The 20,537-nt window shown below is 34.8% G+C and overlaps 2 protein-coding genes across 2 annotated transcripts; one reads left to right on the top strand and one right to left on the bottom strand.

Annotated features, from left to right (window-relative positions):
• Positions 1-123: 123 nt before the first annotated feature.
• LOC126719916 (non-structural maintenance of chromosomes element 4 homolog A) lies at positions 124-3,663 on the bottom strand. Its single transcript, XM_050422416.1, has 7 exons — positions 3,107-3,663; positions 2,937-3,017; positions 2,235-2,487; positions 2,018-2,108; positions 1,169-1,385; positions 966-1,057; positions 124-515 (listed from the first exon to the last, which is right to left on the bottom strand). The coding sequence occupies exons 1-7, from the start codon at positions 3,294-3,296 to the stop codon at positions 255-257; spliced, it is 1,185 nt and encodes a 394-aa protein (XP_050278373.1). The 5' UTR covers positions 3,297-3,663; the 3' UTR covers positions 124-254.
• A 9,038-nt stretch (positions 3,664-12,701) lies between these two features.
• LOC126719907 (uncharacterized) lies at positions 12,702-19,319 on the top strand. Its single transcript, XM_050422408.1, has 3 exons — positions 12,702-13,405; positions 13,503-14,217; positions 18,081-19,319. The coding sequence occupies exons 1-3, from the start codon at positions 13,068-13,070 to the stop codon at positions 19,110-19,112; spliced, it is 2,085 nt and encodes a 694-aa protein (XP_050278365.1). The 5' UTR covers positions 12,702-13,067; the 3' UTR covers positions 19,113-19,319.
• The last annotated feature ends 1,218 nt before the right edge of the window (positions 19,320-20,537 follow it).

Genomic DNA, 20,537 nt, shown 5'->3' with positions numbered 1-20,537 from the left:
TACCATAATGTTGAAGGTACCTAGCCAAATACATGGAACCTAACTACCAAGAGAGAGAAAAGGTACCGCAATGTTGAAGGTACCTAGCGAAATAGTTGGAATCTAGCTACGCAACAAGAAAAGTTAATGAACATACCTATAATATACATTGTAGGACACAATAAATATGCAGCAAGCAACTGGACAAAAAGAGGGAAACCTCTGCATGTTGCTATTGTTTTTGGGGATAAATCCACAAATTTCTACTAATACCTTCAATTAAGCTTACGTTTACACCTACGACTTGCATTGGCCCTTGTAGGATCGCTATCATTATCACTATCAGATGATTCTTGTTGAATGGATTGTTCCTGCACAACCCGGCCACGGTTCCTGGACAGTTTCCTAATTGGTGTTGTGGGCAATGTTGCTTGGGAACTGTTCACTGCTGGCTCTGCCTGGGTAGCAGCTGATGAGTTTGAGCTGTTCCTGTGTGGCATCAGCTCCTCTTCATTTGGCATAACATCCATCATTAACTGCAAAAATGCAATCAGAAGTTGTTTATCAAGGTAAAAAATCAAACAAATTAAATGGATACCTGACATAAAACCATTTATGCTATCAAGAGAGACATGCACTAACAGGACCTCACAAAAACCGTACTTTTGGCTTTGCAGACAAAAAGAACTACTTTTTTTTTGGGTTCCCAATTGCAGGGTAAAGGTAAATTTACTGTTCCTTGTAGCTTAACTTCACACTAATTCTGAAAGTTCGTTTAAACGAACAAAAATTATACAATACAGATTCAATGCAACTGATCATTACATAGTTTTTAGCAACCAATTGCCACTAGACAGATACCATGTGCCCATGAAGAGGATAAGACAAATCAGGCTTCACGAGTGACTCAAATACAAGGCACGCACAAAAATGTCATTCATGAAAGCAGAGGAGATAACTTAAACACTCAAGGCACACAAATATACCTTCCAATCCTTGAAATCGAATCTGAACACAAAGTGACCATAAGCAACCTCGCCTGACATAACAGAGTTGGCAGCAGGAGCATTCCTTGGTGCTGAGAAGGAAAACAAGTAACAAATAAGCCAACAGAACAAAAGCCAGAAGGCCTAAGACATGTCAGTGGAAGCAGAAATTCTGTTTATATTTTTTGACCAAATGCACTTACAAACATGATGAGAGCCATTTTCATCAACATTTATTTCAGCTCGCCCATCTTTAACTAGGAATGACAGAGCAAATAAATTCTCCACAGTCTGTGCAAAGGACTTTCTATTCAATATCAAACTCTCAAGTCTAACACGCTTCATCCTCCTTAATATCCCAAACATTGTTGCCATATTCTTGTCAGTATCTGTTTTTTCTTCTTCCCCAGCACCATCTAGCTGTGACACACATAATAGATCCAGGTTAATGCTCACATTGCTAAAGCAAGGTAGAAGTATCAATTTAATAATTCAAGAAAAGAAGAAAAAAAAAAATTACATCAAAGTTGCTCTTGGATCATAAACCTTGGCATTATCATGAAAGACCAGACCACAGATACACAACAGAGAACATTTTAAAAATAGGACACAAAAAAAGTGGCTTGTGTGAAGTGTGAACAAGCTTTAAGAAAATCCCATAAAAAGAATTTGCAGTAACAAGAAAGCTAAGAAACATAAAATCTAAAATCAAATCATTCAACAACATACTTCTAGTTTTAACCTTTCTTCTAAAATAGGAAAAATATATATATGGATTTAAAACCTTTATTTTTTTCCAGATCTAGCAGGGAAAGCACCTTTTAACAACATGAATTCAAGCATAACAACCTTAAAGCCACAATCAATATAACTTTTATACTTGTTAACAAAGCAGCATTTGATCAACCTGCTGTTTATAAAACCTCTTATCTACAATCCTAACTACCCATATCCTCTATCCTTCCATTAGAGACAAATCTTACACACAAAGCACATGGCAAAGTTAGTCCCAATTACATAAACAGCAAGGCTGGGACAGAAAGCAATGTCACCTCTTCAGGATGAGCACTTTCAGCTGGCTTTGTGCGTCTTCTCTGAACCACAGTCTTTCGAGGCTTCAACTCGGTATTCATAGGTCCAAGCCTGAAGAAATTGACAAAAGTAAAATGGGTGACAAAACCATTAGTCAGCACGTGTTAAGACAACAAGAAATGCATATGGTTTTGAGCAGCGAGCACATTAAGACAAAAAGTAAAAAAAGAAACTCACATGGTACAACATCCATGAGCCTTACTGAAAATCGGTGCAACAGCAAGACCAATATCTTTCCAACAGACCATAATCTGAGCATCCCCTTGGGTGGCAACCCCCCTACTGGGTCCCCCATATTGTTTGAGCAAACAGCTAACGAATTCTGCAGGTGTGATACCCTCATTGGAATGGGATTTCACGGAGCTCGCCAAGGTATTAGCAATGTCCAAGAGGGCCTCCGCATCAGCAACTTGCTCCCTTGGCTTCTGAACTGGAAACCCCAATTTAGGTAAACACACAATTTAAATACCCACTTTCATTAAAGCAAATCAAGAAAATTCAAATAAGGACATGTAGCAAACCCAGCCTTTTCAAATTATACAAGCTCCTTTTACAATAAATTACCACTTATACCAAAAGAACAAGCAATTAAAAAAATTATGAATTTAATCATTTTAACCATTATTCTAACACTCATCACGAACCTAAATTCAAAAAATATTCTACCTAAGCAATCCCAATACAACTTTATTGAACTAGCAAGTACAATATTTATCTAATTTTATACGGAGCTATAAAAATATTGATTACATAATTCTTTCCACTGCATTTATCAGAAGGTTACTCAATTTTTTTATTTTTTAATCATGAAAACTCATTTTCCTTACTTTTTCAATTTTCTCAGCAACCAAACAAGATTTAAGAAGAAAAAAAAAATACCCAATTCATGCAATCTCTCCACTTCACCAATGATAACGCTGAACTTTTCCGATTCTGCCTTCGTTAAATCGTCTCTTTCATCTGCAACAACCAAATTACATAAATCAAATAAAATTCTTTTTTATTTAATAAAAAAAAAATCAGAACGGAAAATATCATTTACTCCGTACCTTTAATCATATTCATGACGGCGAGGTACTTAGACCGGAGAACCCGCCGATCCAAGCGACTCTCCCGGGTCGACTCATCGTCACCCGCCGCGTCAACTCGGTCTTCGCCGCCGCCGCCACTCGCCTTCTCGCGCTTCACGGCCCTTAACGCTTCTTCGTTGTCAACAACTCTGCTTCTTGTCTTCCGCATAGTCCCAAACTTTTAAAGAGAGGGAGAGAAATTAAATTGCAATTGGTAATTAGGGTTTTGAATTTGAAAAAGAGTAAAAAATGAGTGAGGACTGAGGAGAGGAAGTGGAATTTTAAAATCTTGCTTAAAACAGTGGGGTTTTTATGGCAAGGCTTTATTAGGTTGTGTTTTTTTTTTTTTTTTTCGTACTACTTCTGTGACTGACACAGTTCGTGTGGTTTTTTAAAAGATTTGGGATTTGAAATTCGGTTTTTTTTAAAGGGAGGTCGTATTTCCCGCTGATGTGAAAATTTAGCGTGTTTTGAAAGTTTTGGCTGTGGCGGTGTGGCTTGGCCTGAACGCCTGGGTAAGAATTATCAAATATTTGTAGAATGGGCTGGACCAATTTTGAACGTTGAGGACTAGCCTCGGCTGGGCCTAACAACATATATATATATATATATATATATTTTTTTTTTTTTTTCTTGAGAAACAGCCTAACAACATATATACCAACTCATTCTTTGAGGGGTTTCAATTGCAAGGTGGGATGGAATTTAGAATATGGTGTTAAAAATTGGAACGGTCGAAGAATTGAAATTGGGTCCAGTATTTGGTCTTTTCTAGTTAAACCACCGGTTTTTGGTCCAATTTGGTTTTAAAACCATTTATTTAGAGAGTTGAAGAAAAATTAATGATGTGTATACAACATTTTCACAATAAAACCTAAGAAGTAAGTTGTTATTGCTTCTAATCTACAAAAGAGTTGAAGCAAAATGATTCGGCGATAAATACAAACAATAGAGTATTTTTAAAGGTATAAGACATTGTTTTATACAGGAGTTGTCTGAAGAGTAGGGGATTTTAAATCAATACATGTATAGGACATAGGTGGTTATTGGATAGTTTTAATAGCGATGAGTTAATCACAATGTCCACAATGAATGAATTTATAAGTGTAGAGAAACGATGTTGGGAGATGACATGTTGGATGAACCTCCCTATGAAGCTTTTTTTTTTTTTTGCTGGGTGAGAATCAACCTCCCTCATGAAGCTAAGTACGTTAATTGAATTTCTCTTAGTGCAAATGTGGCTAATGATGTTCTTATGTGTCCTCAAAACCTAAATGGCATCTTTTTCATTCAAAGTGTATATCTTGTGCTAATGGATGAATTACAATCCACAACAAATGTTCCCACTTGTTCAACATATTTGATGTAGGGCACAATTTACTATTTTATTATAGTAATTTATTATTTTTTGTTATTTTAGGTTTAGGACATTTATTTCCTTGTTTTTAGCTATTTTTAATGATTTTTAAGTCAAATTTGGTTCCTGGTATAGTTAGGTATTAATTATGAATTATTTTAAAATATATTTTATTCTCTGTTAAGTTTTATGAAGCCCTTAAATAGGCCTCCAAATTTGTAAACATTTTTCCAGTATTATTGATATTAATAAAAATTCAAACTTTTGTTTATTGTTTCTCTAATGGATTCTATACCCTTTTCTCTTTGTGAATTCAAGAACCTAGCGGCGGAGCCACTTGAGGACCGAGGGGGGCCTTGGCCTCCCTAAAATTTTTGAAAAAAATTAAAAAAAATCTGTTTGAAATATCCTAAATAATTTGAAATTTTTTTTTTTTTAGAGTCCTCTTGTGGACCATGTCACTTGTCCACCATTTCACTAAAAAACTTCCACCTATTTAAAATTGTTAGTTAGAAAAAAATTTTAAACATAAATTAATTACTAACTCAGCAATTTTAAACAAGTGGAAGTTTTTTAGTGAAATGGTGGACAAGTGACATGATTCACCAGAGGACTCTATAATTTCTCTCATACTTGATAATATATATATATATATATATCTTTTTAAGAAAGTCTAAAAATAAACATAATTATAATTTAAATAAAATACAATCCATAAATTCATATGTCAACAAATTACAATAATCATCTTTCAAATGAATACATAGGTATTTTAACAATCATCTCAACAAATAAAAGGGAAAAAAAATTCTAATTTTCATTCCAACACATCTAGGGCATACTTGTACCACAGCACTAGAAAAATTGAAAAAGTCAAAAGTTTTGTTGATGTGCCGCACCACCAAGTCCCCCAGACAGTTGCAAAAACATTTTGCCTTACACAACTCTCTCTCTCTCTCTCTCTCTCTCTCGTTATCCTTGTATCCATTGGCAACTTTCGTAGGCCCCCCATCTCCTAATTGTGCAATGCTCTGTGCCCCTAGCTGACTAGCTGACCCCTTGTTTTTAACTCTCTCCAAGGTACTTTGCATTTGCTTTCTTTTGATTTTTTTACTTTATTTTTATTGGATTTCTTTTTTATATTCCTTATAATATATTCTTTATTATTATAATAATCAATATATTATGTACTGAATGGGATTATAAATTATAAATGTACTTGTGGGGACCCAAGGACCGAAGAAGGATACAACAAGCTATAACTATCATTATAAAAGCATTCTAATCCCGAGGAGGGGATTCACCTAAGGATAGAAGGAGAAAGGACAAAATACTTCCTAGAAATCCGAATGGAGAGGATGGTGTTCAAAGAGAGAGTTAAGGTAGGTGAAGGAAGTTTCCAATGAAAGCTTACCTACTACCTTCACATTAAATGACTGACAACAACTTTATCAGCTGCATTGATGAGAAAGTGACTTGAACAGTATAATTCATAGCTAAGTAGCTCCTTCTACCACCTTCAACAGAAGTTTAAAGGGACAAGTGTCCTAAGAAGAGTTTGGAGATTTGTAGATGAAGGGCTAGGATGCAATAAGTTTAGGAGTATATAAAGAAAGAGGACTTACAAATGAAAAGGGGGAGAAAAAATAAAAGGAAGAAGAGATTAGAACAAGAACAACGATAGAGAAAAAGAGAGAGAATAGTGTATATCCTTGTGTAAGAATATCGTCCTCGGGTGAGCTTGTAAAGAACCTTTTATATACTTAATTTTTGACTTTAGCTTATTCCTTCTCTGTCTGAATCCTCAAGCTATGCCCAACTTGTTTTTATCCCACTCTCTTTATAAATATCTATTGATTTGGGCCTGACTGGGTAGTACCAATTTCACAATTCTAAATGGGTTTGGGCCGCTTGATTTTCGTGTCCTTACAGTACTTATAAATTATAAATGTACTTGATTCGTTGATTAAAATAAATAGTATATGCTACTATATTAACATGTATTTAGTTGTTGTTTATTTTATTTTTTTATGCGTTGACAGTTGAATGATTGTTTGTCTTTTATTTAGCAATTTTTTGGCTATTAGTATTTTTTTAGTATATATTTTTTAAATCTCACAATCATTTTATTTAGTGAGTGATAATTTAATTTGATAAATATAGGTTCATGGGTAAGTTTAGGACTATTGACTCATTCTTCAAAAATAAAAATGAAAATGGTAATTCAAAAAATAATACACTTTTGGGTTCTAATGTTGAAGTGTCAACTTCCAATGAACGTCCTTCCAAATCTCCGATGATTGATCTCAAAAAAAATCCTTCTAGACCATCAGTGGTGGAAGTGGAACTTGAAAAAATTCATTTAAATATGAGTTATGAAATATTGTACATTACTATTTTACATTTCATACAAACAAATAGATATATGTGTGTGTGTGTGTGTGTGTGTGCCCCTTCCAAAGATAAATTTATGGCTCTGCTTGTGGATTCAAGGAATTCTCGTGGATTCGAGATTATTTTTAGAAGCAAACATATTTTGTTTATTGTGTTCTACTTCTTGATGCTTCTACATCCCACATCAATATCATAGAATTCAAAAATTATGGAAAGGGATTTAGGACTAAGAGATTTACATATCGAATCAATTGAAACACTTTTTTATTTTATTTTTCAGTTACAGTTGGGAAGAGAGATTTAAATCTTAAACGTTTTTGTTGAAAACACAAAAAAGTTACAGTTGAGCTACAATACTAGCATTTGTCAATCAGGTGAAACAATTCTTACGGGGGACTTATAAATTGTAACGAGACATTACCTAATATCTTAACCTACTGAAGACAGTGAAGAGGCAGGTAACTGCGGATCCAATCATCCAGTGTGAAATGTGCAGTGACAATGTCAAAGATAGCCTTCACGCGTTGTGGAATTGTGATCATATACAGTTAGTATGGGACAAAACTTTGGTCTTCTTGGAGTTCAGATGCGTTAGAGGAGCAAATATGTTACATGGCTTACTTGATAAATCTTGTATTATTGAGAACTAAAACACATGAAGTGGCTCTGTTTGCAATGGTTACATGGATATAGAATATGGAAGCTAAGAAACAAATTGAGAGAAAACCAGTCCTGGGTGGGCGTGAGCGCGCAACTGATGACAGAAGCTCGAGAGAGTGGTTGAATGAATTCCTATAATGCATAAAGCCAAACCTAAGACCACAATACCACAACAGGTTACTTGTTGGAATCCACCTCAAGCTAGCAGCATTGTATAAAGCGAATTCAATGGTGATCAGATATAGGAATGGTGAGGTAATAGCAACTCTCTAAGTCAAAAGATAATACTTCCGCGAGGCACAGATCTGAGAAGAGAGGCATGGCTTGCTTGCTAATTTTAAATCTTGGATGCGGTGCTGGCGGCTCGGGGGGTTATTGACGGCGACGAGGCGGTGATGGTATCAGTTGGATGAGAACTGTGGGGTCCAGATTTGCAGACATCAATTGGAAATTATGATTTTTTTATCTTATAGTATAAAATAGATAATTTGTCGCAGAGTGTTTTAAAAAATATGTATTTAAAAAATGCGAATGCTTTATGTATTAAGGGAATGCTTTATGCATTAAAAATTGATGCAAATGCTTTATAATATATTCTTAATTTTTCCTCCTAAAAGATGTCACATCACATGCCTGTCAATAAATAACAATAAGGGAATTTTCACTTTAAAGTATTAAACTCTATAATTTATGAATAATCCAAATTAAACCCTATAGTTTTTAAAGTAGCAAAATAAATCTTGACCTTTCAAAAGGTAATAAATAAAATGATGTGGTCAAAATTGGTGTAACATTGTTTACTTAAAAGTTAATTATGAAAAGAAAAAACTGAGCCCAACAAAAAAAGTGAAGAGAGAGAGAGAGAGAGCCATGTCCAGGGTCTATTCGAGAGCATTATCTATAAGCCTGTTCAGTCATATATACTAAAGGTTCATGTAGCTGAAAACCAGAAATCCAAATTGGTCGATTGTGATCTGAAATCCAAAAGTGGTAGGAGCCTGCAGCCCATCTTTTTCTTAATTTGGGTTGTTGCACATATCCAAAGTGGGTGTGGAATGACTACTAGAGAAAGCCACGTATAATTGAAGTAGACTATGTACTTGTAAAACTTACACAATTTCACTTGTAGTTCTTGAGGGGATATTACAAATTTCCATTTATATATGCTAACACAAATCAAAACCAAAATATTTAAATAAAAAGTTTAAACATAATAGCCAAAATAAATATAACCAATTTGAGAAAAAAAAAAGTACACAAGTTATCAATTGGTTCGATGTCATTCCCAATTATTATTTGTACATTTACCTAAAAATATACTTATATATACTTGAGAATGGATTCTATAAATATGTCCATATAATACCAAATTATTATTTGTAATTTATTGATAATGTAAATAGTCTAATCATAGTTAAATTTCATGAATTTGTGAAAAGGTAAACAAATTTAGTCAGGATTTTACTATATATAGGAAAATAATAAGCTAATCAAGTAACTCAAAAATAAACTCAAGCTTGTTCGACAAAAAAAATTAACCAAGTTTGAATATGTAATCATGTTTGGTTATAAGCTTGAATTCAACTTGTGTTTGAAATAAAATTAAATAAGCAAGTCTAAATATTGAGTACTCTACTTGATTCAACTCATTTACTGCCCTAACCACAAGTGGTGGTTAAAAATACAAAAGAAAATTATAAATTTGTTGTGCATCCATATTAGCTAATGAAACAACAGGTTCCTACAATATTAAAATTAAATAATAATAAGCTATTAACAAAAAAATAATAATAATAAGCTCCATCAGCATATTATAACAAAAGTCTCCACTAAGAGATTAACCATGATCTTTACATCTTGCTCAACATGGTTTATAGCACCGTAATCTAAAGCTAAAAAGAGCACATTTCGCAAGGCCCACAATTTAGTGCGTGTTTTTTTTTTTTTTTTAAGAAACAAACACTTACATACACAAACAAGGGGTAAATGAGTTAGAACATAAAAGGCACGCTACAAACTTATAATTTATGCTTATTAGTGAGTTTTGTCAAAGTTTTGAAACTTGGAACAAGTTGACAGCCAAGCATCTTCTTATATTATTATTATTTTATATATGATAAGTTTTGAATTCATGATGTCCGCTCGGATTATTATTCTTTATTATAATGTCAAGACAAAAATAGACTTCTTTTTAGTATAGATTATATTTGATCATATATTTTTTATTTAACAATAATAGACTTTATCAATTGAATATATTATAACATACTCATATTATTATCATCATTATTTTTATTGTTACTATACCTTTTAAAAAAATAATTTTTTTTCAATAATTTTTTTTTGAGATGTAGAGTTTCAACCTATTTTCAATGTGATAAATCAGTCAGAAGCATTTCTAGAGAATCATTATAACTATTTTTGGAGATAAGCCTAAAAGGATATGCTACTAATTCAATAATTGTTGTATATTTGGCGTAAAAGAAATGAACCACGACTAGGAAGTAGGAACCAACAATTAAAAAAAAAAAAAAGAACCACAGCCAAAAAGGCCACTAGAAAACGAAATATGATCATTCGACGACTTTACCAGATCTAAACAGTCGAATCATATTCTCATTGTTTATGAATTATGAGAGACTATTGATGCTGCAGTACCTCAATATCAACCGTACAATTTATAAAAATAGTATGAGATGGTCAAATAATCAAACAGTTCATAAAACACTTCAACTAATATCTCGTATTCACTCACAAAAAGTTATATCCCGGTCTATCTTTTTAAAATAATAATAATGTTGCACTTGCACTGCTTCTTTATTTTATTAGTATTTTTCAAATTTTCACAACTAGATTACACAATTGTTTTTGGTTCTTAAAACCAATAATAATGCTACACATTTCTTGCCAACAATCTATTATTTATTATTCAACTCGATAATGCAAAAAATCTTTTGTGAGTTAGTGTGCGTTTGAGAAGTAATGAAAATTATAAATTATTTCATTATTTAGCTTATTTTTGTTACTATTTATGGACCCCACTGCACTTTTGTATTATTCATAGGCTCCACTGTACTATTTCAGCTAACTTTTACCTTTACCTACAGTATTTTCCGAATAAGTTTTCAGTTTCAACAAAATAAGCGATATCCAAACAGACTTTTACTCGTCCAAACACAGTACATAATGCATAGAAAGGTTAAAAGACTCATATGAAGGAAATTTTATTAGAAGACACTGACGTGGGTAAGCTAGTCAAAATGCTTATTGTACCTATGCGAATGGAGTCATGCTACCCTTAGTTATGCGATGTGAGTGACCATTGGCTTCATAACTACCCATTCCATAACAGGAATGTGGTTAATATGTTGATTGTAGCGGCCGCGTAATCATTAGGGTATTTGACTGTTGGGTAACGGTCATAAACATACTAGCATATTTAATGCACTTCTGATGCTCGTGCATTCTTTTACTGGCCTATCTGTCTTGTCCATGTGAGTGGATGAGTGTGGGGTGGAGATTTATGACGACATTGACGATGGCATAATCCATCAAGATATATATTTTTTCATAGTTTGCATGTAATATAACGCAATTTTGTAAATAAATAATTAAATAAATAACCTTCAAATAAAACGTTTCTTATGTGAACTAATTTTTTATTTATAAATTTACATAATGTATAATTTGAATCCAAACTCATATCTATATGAGAGTGAGTTGGAAGAAGTGAATAAATTTAATTATAAACTTAAAAAGGTACTTGTTTAGATATCTCACATAAATCATGCACTAATTATTATTGAGTCCCTCCTAAATAAACACACACACACACATATATATATATATATATATAATATTCACAAATAGCCTATCACCTCATATGTAGGTCATTAACAAAATTTAAATTGTAAATAGTGATAGGTCCATGTGTGAGGTGATAAGCAAATTTTGGAATGTTGTTTAATTGGTGTGAATTTTTGTTGTGTCTTTGGCTTTATTGCAATTGAGTTGGGGTTTCAAACCTACTACTAACTATACAACATTGGAACAGTTGGAGTAAGAATTCTCCAAGTGAGCATATTTTGTGGGATCATCAAGTGCTTATTGCTTGTTGAAGCCTCACTCTGAAAGAGTATGAATAGATAGAGAGGGAATCCATCAATAATAAGGGAAAATCTTTGATTTTTAACTTAGGATTACCTTTGAAAGTTAGAACACAAAGATCGATTTGTTGCCAAAAAAGTAAAACAATGATAATTTTGGTAAGTAAAAATAAAAATACTATAAAGTGGTTTTATCAGCCAGAGTGACTGCATATTCATAAAAAGAGAATGTGAAGTTTGAATTAAATTTCTAAACCTACTACTATTTTTGCACCCTTTTTCCCATAAAATGAGTTTAACGATGATAAATTTGATAATCACAACAAAAAATAGGTACTTGAATTGTTTGTGCCGACCTCGATAGCTCATCACTCTTATTTAATAAAAAACAGGGACAATAGTGGTTCTTATAATCCTACTTTATATTTTACGTTTGCATAAAGATAACTTAACATTTGAGTTAGAGCTATATATCTACTATTATTTTACAACTCATTCACTAAAAATAATTACGATATCACTGTGACGATTGTGATAGTTTATCACCATTGATTCAATTGTAAAAATAAAGTGACAATAAGTCCGATGAGTTAAAACAGGGGAGGTGTCAGTTAAGTTAGAATTCAAAACCTACTAGTACTATTTCTACAACATTTCAAACATTTTGTTTCAAAAAAAAAAAAAAAACTAAGGGGCTGTTTGGCATGTGATTTTGAGTAACAATTTTCAGTTTTTAAATAATATTACACATATTTTCACACACTTTTACACTCATACATATTTTTAAAAAATACAAACAATATTACTAGAACAATGTTACTAAATGGGCTCTAAAACATGATTTATCAAACTTTGCTAATAAGAAACACTCCCTAGAGTGGCTGTGACGGCCGTGATAGTTGCTAACCCTTGATAACAGGTGCGGTGGGACCCACGTCGAGCCACGATATGTGGAGAAGAACACTCAGTCTGTGACGGAGAGGGTATAATTTCGAAAGGGGACATTTTCGTAAAATTACAAGTCACAAATAGAAGAGAAGAGAAAGAAACTTCATAACTTTTGCCAAGGTGGTGCGAGCTGGAAATCAAAGCCCAAAACACTCTTTTGTTTATACCCATTTCTTCCGAACCGCGAAGAAAGCAAAAAATCGAAAAGCAGAACCACAACACAACACACACACTCACACATATAAATACAAATCTAAAAGGCCGCAGACGAAAACGAACACATAAAAAAAAAAAAAAGCACAATACTAATAGTTGTAGTAATAGAAAGAGAGATAGATAATAATATACTCCATTTCCATATATCACATAACAAAACAAAAAAAAACGTACAAACCCAACCCCTCCTCTTCTCCGTCCCTCCCCATCGAAACGCAAAAACCCTAAAACAATTTGAATATGAGGAAATGAGAGGAGCATGGGTAGGGAGCACGGAACGAGCGTTCAACCTTGGGGCACGTTAGAGGACCTCCTGTTAGCGTGCGCCGTTATCCGTCACGGCACAGCCAGCTGGGACTCCATCGCCATGGAACTTCAGAACCGGAGCTCCTCCTCCTCCTCCTCCGCCGCTACAGCCGCCACCGCCACCGCCATGCTCGGTATCACTCCTCTGTACTGTAAGGACAAGTTCGACGACCTTAAACGACGGTTCATGGCTCGAAACGACGACGAATCGGGTCGCATCGCGGAGGAGCTGCGTCGGATTCGGGTCGAGGAGCTTAAGCGCGAGGTCCGACGACGCGACGACTCGATCGTGTAATTCGGCTGATCGGATTATCTGTGTTCATTTCTCGTTGGAGATCTGTTGGTTTAAGATCTGAGTTTGTTGTTGTTGTTGTTGTTATGTCTACAGGTCGTTGGAGTTGAAGCTTAAGAGGTTGAAGGAGGAGAGAGACCGGAGTTTGAAAGAGGAGGCGGAGAACGTCGATCTGAAGAAAGATCTCGAAGGTGACGCCGGAGAAACAACTCCGTTGCCAGAGAATCTCGCCGTGTCCGGCGATATGTCCGACGATAAAGAGAATCGCTCGTTCAACGAGTCAAATTCGACGACTCAAAAAGGCGAGGGTCAAGCCCGAAACGACGCCGCAAAAGTCCAAATTAGACCCGAACCGGAGAGAAACGAACCGGATCCGGGTCGAACCGAGTCGAGCCCGGTCTTGAACGGTAAGGTGGACGCAAATGAAAATGAAATACAAGACGACGATGACGACGCAGGTGAGAAGAGAAAACTTGTAGGAGGGATTATGATTAAGCCGAGTCGGGCGGGTCGACTCAGCGAGTCGAACGAGGGATTGGAATCGGTCGGTGAGTCGAAGCGGGAAAAGGAAACGGCTTCTAAGCAAAGCAGTGACGTACAAAGCTCAGCGAGCTTGTCAAGAAAGAAACGGCGTCGTAAGGTCAGTTCAAGTGGTGGTGGAAGTAGCAGCGGCGAGGAGCCCGAGGTTGATGAGGTGTCTCCCGCCACAAAACGTGTCTCAGCCGTCAAATCTGAGCCCTTGATCAAGCTCCTTGGAATCATTCGGTCGCATCGGCTCGGCTCGGTTTTCGAGCGCCGGCTTCGGAGCCAGGTATCCTTTATACTCTTAACAAAACATATATTCTTCTTTATATTTTTTTTCAAAAAATTTAAAAAAAAAAAAAAAAAACAGAGAGAGGATCAATATTACATCGTAAGTCATAAAATGAACGGACGTGATGCTTTCTCAAATGTCAGGTTGATCTGTTGTGGACCAATCGGATAGTGCCATACATAGCGTATAGGCATTGTTAGGGGCGTTTTGGTAATTATACTGTACAGAAAACTGTGATGGGACACGTGAGCATTGGGTTAAAACTTAAAAGACAAAAAAAAAAAATTTAAAAATAAACGGGAACTACAATGATGCTTATGAAGGGTGTGGGTGCATGTTATATTTTTTAGGTGGGGTCCAGTTATATACATTTGAAACTACGTCGTATAGTGCATAATGAAACATAAGACTCTTTTTAAGTTACACACACCTGACCTGGGCCTTGCCGACTTGGCTCGTAGCGTGCTCAGATTTTAATATTTTAGATAATAAATAATCAGCGTAAAATGCTAAGGACACGAAGGCAAAAAAGTTCAAAACAGTAAATAGATTACAGCGTACGAATAGTCTTTGCCGTTTGAGTGGGTTTTATTACTTGTTACTTCTTTTAGTAATTTTAAAATAAGATATCAATCGACAATCGTACATTTTTAGTTCTTCTTAAACACTTCTTCTTTTTTCTTAAAAGAAACAAAATGTTTTTTTTTTTTTTTTTTTCCCAAATAGAATTTATATGTTCGGTCTTTTTTTTGAAAGCATATGTTCGGTCTTTTGTCTTCTATTGATCAGTTAAAATGGATTTAATTTAATTTTATCTTTTATCTATCAGTATATCATGATACCATGTTTAGCCAGACAACTAAGATTTACAACATATACTGTTTACACATGCATCCTAGTAAAAGGGACTGTCACCTTTGTCGTGGCATTTGAATTTGATTGGATTGTTACCCATTTCCTAAATGGGTAGCAATATGGGTCCAGTAAAACCAAAAAGGTTTTTATTTTTGGGACGAAAATTTAGAACCAAAAGGCCTTTTAATTTTAATCCGATTAAAACATAAAACGCTCTATTGTGAGGCTACTGTTTTTATTTTGTCTGTATCTATCATCATCATCATAGATAGATACTAGTTTTTAACTTTTTAAAATTTTTTTTGCTAGTTCAAATTTTGGCTGGAGTTTGGTCCTTTAGTAGGTAGGGAAAATTATATTTTGTATTGGGTGTATACACCATCACAGTAGGTGGGTCCCACACAAACACTTGAAATAGAGGATATTGGTATGCTAGTTTAAATATATGTTTTCAATTTTTAAACAATATTACATTTATTTTTATATTTTTTCACCTACACGTATTTTCAAAAAAATTGAAAATTGTTATTTAACTACACGTACCAAATAAGAATTTCTTTAGATAGGTGCACTGCAATATATCACGTTCTACACTCTCATGGGGAGAAATTATTAGGTCCACTAGGAGGACTACTGACATGGTCTTCTCTGACCTCCCAACCAATAAAATGTTGTTATTTAAGCAAATATGACATTACCTGGTAATTTTTATTTTCTATTTTTTGTGCTGATTAAGAAGCTCACTTACACATTTGCATAGATGGTTTTGTTTCATTCGATAGGAGAAGGGCCAAATCATCAGTCCTTCTCGTGGACCTAATAATTTCTCCCTCGTGGGATGAGGTAACAGGGAAAAATCTCCTATGGTGGTTGCATGGTTAAGACGGTCACAAATGTGGCCAATAAAAATTGGGCTACCTAGGCGGGGTACCTATTTATGCCATATTTCTGGCATGTGTCGCTTGGAGTTGTTAAGGTGGCGAGCCTATACGGATATATGTAGTAGTCCTCGAGTCATGCCCTTATGTGGCCCTGGTCGATTCGTAATAGAAGATAAAAGGAGTAAACGACGGTCCATTTGTTTGGGCTGTCTCAGGAAAAAAAACGTTGTCCTTTTCATGTTGCTGCAACGTGTCAATTCAAACCCCTCCTCACAATTCTTACTGGCCTCCCATTCTGATTCAAGTGAAAAGTATTTCTTCTTCGTCTAGGGGTTCAAGAGACCGAGTGAAAGCTACAATTCGTTTTGTTATTCTTTAAGTCCGACAAATTTTTTCCCGTATTTTAGCCTGAGAAGGCTTTTTTTTTTTTTTTTATAATTTATAATTTTTAAATTTTATTTTTAAAGATACTAAGTATTTTTAACACTAAGAGAAAGCCGGGTGAAAGTCTTAGAAGCCCTGAGTTCTAACTATTTAGCTAAAACATGTGGATATTATTCTTTATGCTACGTCGTTTGAATCCTTGGGAGCGATTGGTTTCTATGTTGCATGTAACGTATACTCGTTATACAAGCCACGTGTTGATTGTAGATCACCCGTTTGTTTTTTTATCCCTTGATCCAGGTCGTGCTGCAATCTAGCCCACTTAGCTGACTCTCTTTGGCCAGTTGGGGACCATAATTTTTTGCCTTTTATTTTTATTTTTATTTTTAAATTTAAACTTAAAATTTTAAAGACGGGGAGTTGCTTGCTTGCATAACCCACCAATAAATAACAAAAAGTCTCTACACACACTTAGCCATAACCAATACACATGTTAAACGTTAATTTGATTACTTTTCACATGTAGTAGTGGTGGTTTCCATATGTAAGTGTTAAAATCTAGATAAACTACATATTTAGTCTTTATTATTTACATCATATTTCAATTAGGTCTCTAATCTTTTAATTGTGTCAATGTAGTCCTTAACCTTTCAGGATTGTGTTAATTTCGTTCATGTTGTTATATTTTGGATGGAAATTGTTGACGTGGCAAATGACCAAAAATAAAAAATTAGTTTTTGTTAATGTGGCAATAAACTAATTTTTTATTTTGGTTGTTTGCAATGTCAGCAATTTCTATCTAAGATATAAAGGCATGACTAAATTGACACGACTTTAAAAAATTAAGGACCAATTTGACATAATTGAAAGATTATGGACCAAATTAAAATATAATGTAAATGATATGGAGCAAAACCTAGTTTACCCTAAAATCTACTACAAATGCGGCACAATGTTCAAACTTTTTTTTTCGCTCTTTATGACATCATTGTTTGCGTGCATTTTTTTTTTTCCTTTTACAGCTAAAACTTTCCTTTTTATACTGAAAGGGCTTCTTTATTGACCCGCACTTACGCATTCCCTCTTTCATACGCTAACATTTTGATCAAGTGTGTAAATTTATTAATTGGGCTGTATTTTTCTATAGTTTTAATTTTGATCTTTTCTTTTCTATTTAATTTTTTTTCAAATGTCAAAAGTTATGATTTAAAATAATATTATTTTCAACAGCTGTATTATTGATAGATGATTCCAATTTATTAAGATCAATCATAATATTCATAACATACCCTCTTAGGAGTCACAAAAATTATGAAAATCTTTTGTTCTTAAGATTTGTTGTAGTTTTAAAAATCACAACTTTACAATTAATCCCCATTAAATTTAAAATTATAGGGTCCTAGTGGTAAAATACTTTCCGTGTCCCTACGGCTCTCTATTATATTATTGTTGCGTCAGCTAAGTTAAGGACCGATGCAACTAACGTATGACTTTATTTGGAATGACCATTCTGCCCCCACCAAAAAAAATATTGTAAAAAAGATTAAAAAGGAATTAACAAAAGTGATGATCATGCACGTACAGAAAGGAATCGCAGAAAATTAAAATGAAGAAAAGTCTAATGGGAATCAACAATTGTTGTACTTTCTGATCTCAAGGCAAAGATGTGGAATAGCATTAGCATCCATATTCTATTCCAATATTCTTTGTTTAATAGGAACCAATATACTGTTGTTTCAGGAATCCGAAAGGTACAAAAACTTGATTCGGCAACACATGGATCTCGGAACGGTTCAATCCAGGCTTGACAGAGGTGTGTACGCGGATAACATACACAAGTTCTTTCGTGATCTCCTGCTCATATTCAACAATGGTGTCATGTTTTTCCGTAAAAGTTCGCCCCAGCACGTTGCAGCCCAAGATCTCCGAGCTCTAGTACGCAGGGAGCTGAGAAATAAGCTCCGAAAACCCCAACCCCAACCCCGGAAGACAGTGAAACTTGAACCCAAACATGAACCGGACTCACTTTCGAAACCCAATAATAAGCCCTCTACCGCTACCTTGGTGGCATGCGGGAAACGCAGTTCTATGAAAGTACTAACCGAAGGTGCTAGTAGAAAAGAAGATAAAAGAGAGAAAGTGGTGGTTGGGGAGAAACCAAATGTTGTTATTAATCAGAAGAAGAATGAAGGTACTTTTATTAAGGTTAGTGGGGAGGAGAAGCAGGGTATAAGGAGGAAAAGGACTAGAGAAAGACAGGGTCGGAGAAGCAGGAGAACAAACAATAATAAAGGTGGTGGTGAAATAAAACATGAATTCGGTGGGAATGTGCTCAGCTCTCATGACGCTTTGGAGTTGATTAAGTTAGAGAAGAAGAAGGAAAGCGCGGTGAAGAAGAAGAAGCAAGGCGCGGCGAGCTTCTTGAAAAGAATGAAGCAGAATTCGCCAAGTGATCAAGTGACGGAGGATACTGATGATGTTTCCGAAGATGATAGCATTGAGAGTAAAGGTGAGAAGGAGGAGGAGGAGGAGGAGAAGAAGAGGAGGGGTAGGAAGAATGAAGGGAGGGGGGAGAGGGTTACGCGGAGTTCTACAGGTGGGAGAGGGACGAAAGAGGAGAATGCAAAGGCGAAAAGAGGGGTTGGGAGGCCGCCAAAGAGGCCGGAGACAGTGACCGTGGCGGCAGCTTCGGGGAAGAGGGGGAGAGATAATAGTGAGTCGGAGGTGGTGGGAAGTGCAAGCAGCAGGTCAAGGAAACGTCCAAGAAGATGATGGTGGTTGTTGTATAATGTACATTACATAGTGCATGTGTGTTAATTGGCCTTTTGTTTTGTTGCCAAAGTTGTGTTTTTATAGCATACCCGAAAGAAAGGGAAAGAGTCAACAGAGAGATAGGGAGAGAGAGAGAGAGAGATTGTGAACTTGTAGAATGTTTGTGGCAGCCATTGCATATACACAGGCACGTAGAGGTGGTAGCAATCATGCGTCTTTTCTAATTTGGTTCAGTGTTTCAGTCTAAAATAAATTAGGACCTGGTAATTGTTTAGAAAAGATGAGAAGAAATAGTAACATTTGCCAATCTGACTAATATAAGCACGCTTACTATCCTTTCAAATATAAGCCAACCCTCTCTCAAAAAATAAATAAATAGAAAAATAAAACAAAAAAAATCTACCAATATCGTATTACATTTAAAATAAATTCACAATTTTAATTAACAAGCTCACAAACACGACACTTTGACACTTTTTTCCTATTTTAATATTTGGTAATTGGTTAGATGAAATGTGTTCCTATTTTGATATTTGGTAATTGTTTTTTTTTTTTTGGGAGATATTTGGTAATTGTTTAGGTAAAATAGGAAGGATGAAAATGGTGAGTTGTGAAGTTCTCTAAAAAAAATTACACATTAAGGTTTGTGACAAAAATGAGGCTTTTATATTTGTTTTTTTTTTAGGGTTTTTGTGATATTCCCTATGATGATGTATTACTATATTTTCTATATTCCTTAAGCTGACGTATTGCTATATTGCTATATTGCTTGTTAAAAAAGATATAATAGTTATTAGATACTTCTTGAATATAGTTGACGCGATACTCTACACTAATAAATACAAGTCACCTAATAAAGAATTAACCTTTCGATATTATTTTTTGAATCTATGTCATATTTCTATATTAAATAACTTATGTTTATTGGTTTAAAATACCACATCAATCTATTCCAAGCTTTGAACTTAAAAAGAATGAACAATTTTGAGTAGCACACGATGAGATTGCCACCATATTGAGAGGGTATAACACATGATTGTTAACAATTTCTGCAATTGGAATCTCTAGCACACTCCAAGGCACCTCAAGATTTCCCTAGCGGTTTTTTGTTTGTTTGTTTGTTTTTTTTTTTTTTGGGTGGGGTGGGGTGGGGGCTAGAGTTAACTCATTGGAAAAATAGTCTTCGAGGTTTCAAACTCTCAAGCACTTTGGATCACAAGTATAGATGGTAAACTAACATAGTTTTTTCATTGTAATGCAAAACTCAAGGTTGGTGAGTTTGGTAAGGTTCACAAGGTCATTGCTAATAGGACCTGAAAGATGATTGAAAGGACGAGAGTTCTCTCACTCCTGCTGCACTATACATTTCAAGTGGAAGCAATCCTGATAGAGAGTTACCGAGTTAGAACCTGCGCGGAAAACCTG

The sequence above is a fragment of the Quercus robur genome, chromosome 1, assembly GCF_932294415.1.
Source record: "Quercus robur chromosome 1, dhQueRobu3.1, whole genome shotgun sequence".
NCBI classification, from domain to species: domain Eukaryota; kingdom Viridiplantae; phylum Streptophyta; class Magnoliopsida; order Fagales; family Fagaceae; genus Quercus; species Quercus robur.
Note: the sequence above shows the minus strand (reverse complement) of the source record. Positions and strands in the feature narration are given on the sequence as shown.

Coding starts and splice junctions, on each gene's coding strand:
- LOC126719916 (XM_050422416.1), bottom strand. CDS start 3,296: ATGCGGAAGACAAGAAGCAGAGTTGTTGACAACGAAGAAGCGTTAAGG. Junction 2,488..2,936: donor GGAGAGATTGCATGAATTGG/GTATTTTTTTTT, acceptor TGGGGTTTCCAG/TTCAGAAGCCAAGGGAGCAA. Junction 516..965: donor TCGATTTCAAGGATTGGAAG/GTATATTTGTGT, acceptor GCATTTTTGCAG/TTAATGATGGATGTTATGCC.
- LOC126719907 (XM_050422408.1), top strand. CDS start 13,068: ATGGGTAGGGAGCACGGAACGAGCGTTCAACCTTGGGGCACGTTAGAG. Junction 13,406..13,502: donor CGACGCGACGACTCGATCGT/GTAATTCGGCTG, acceptor TTATGTCTACAG/GTCGTTGGAGTTGAAGCTTA. Junction 14,218..18,080: donor AGCGCCGGCTTCGGAGCCAG/GTATCCTTTATA, acceptor CTGTTGTTTCAG/GAATCCGAAAGGTACAAAAA.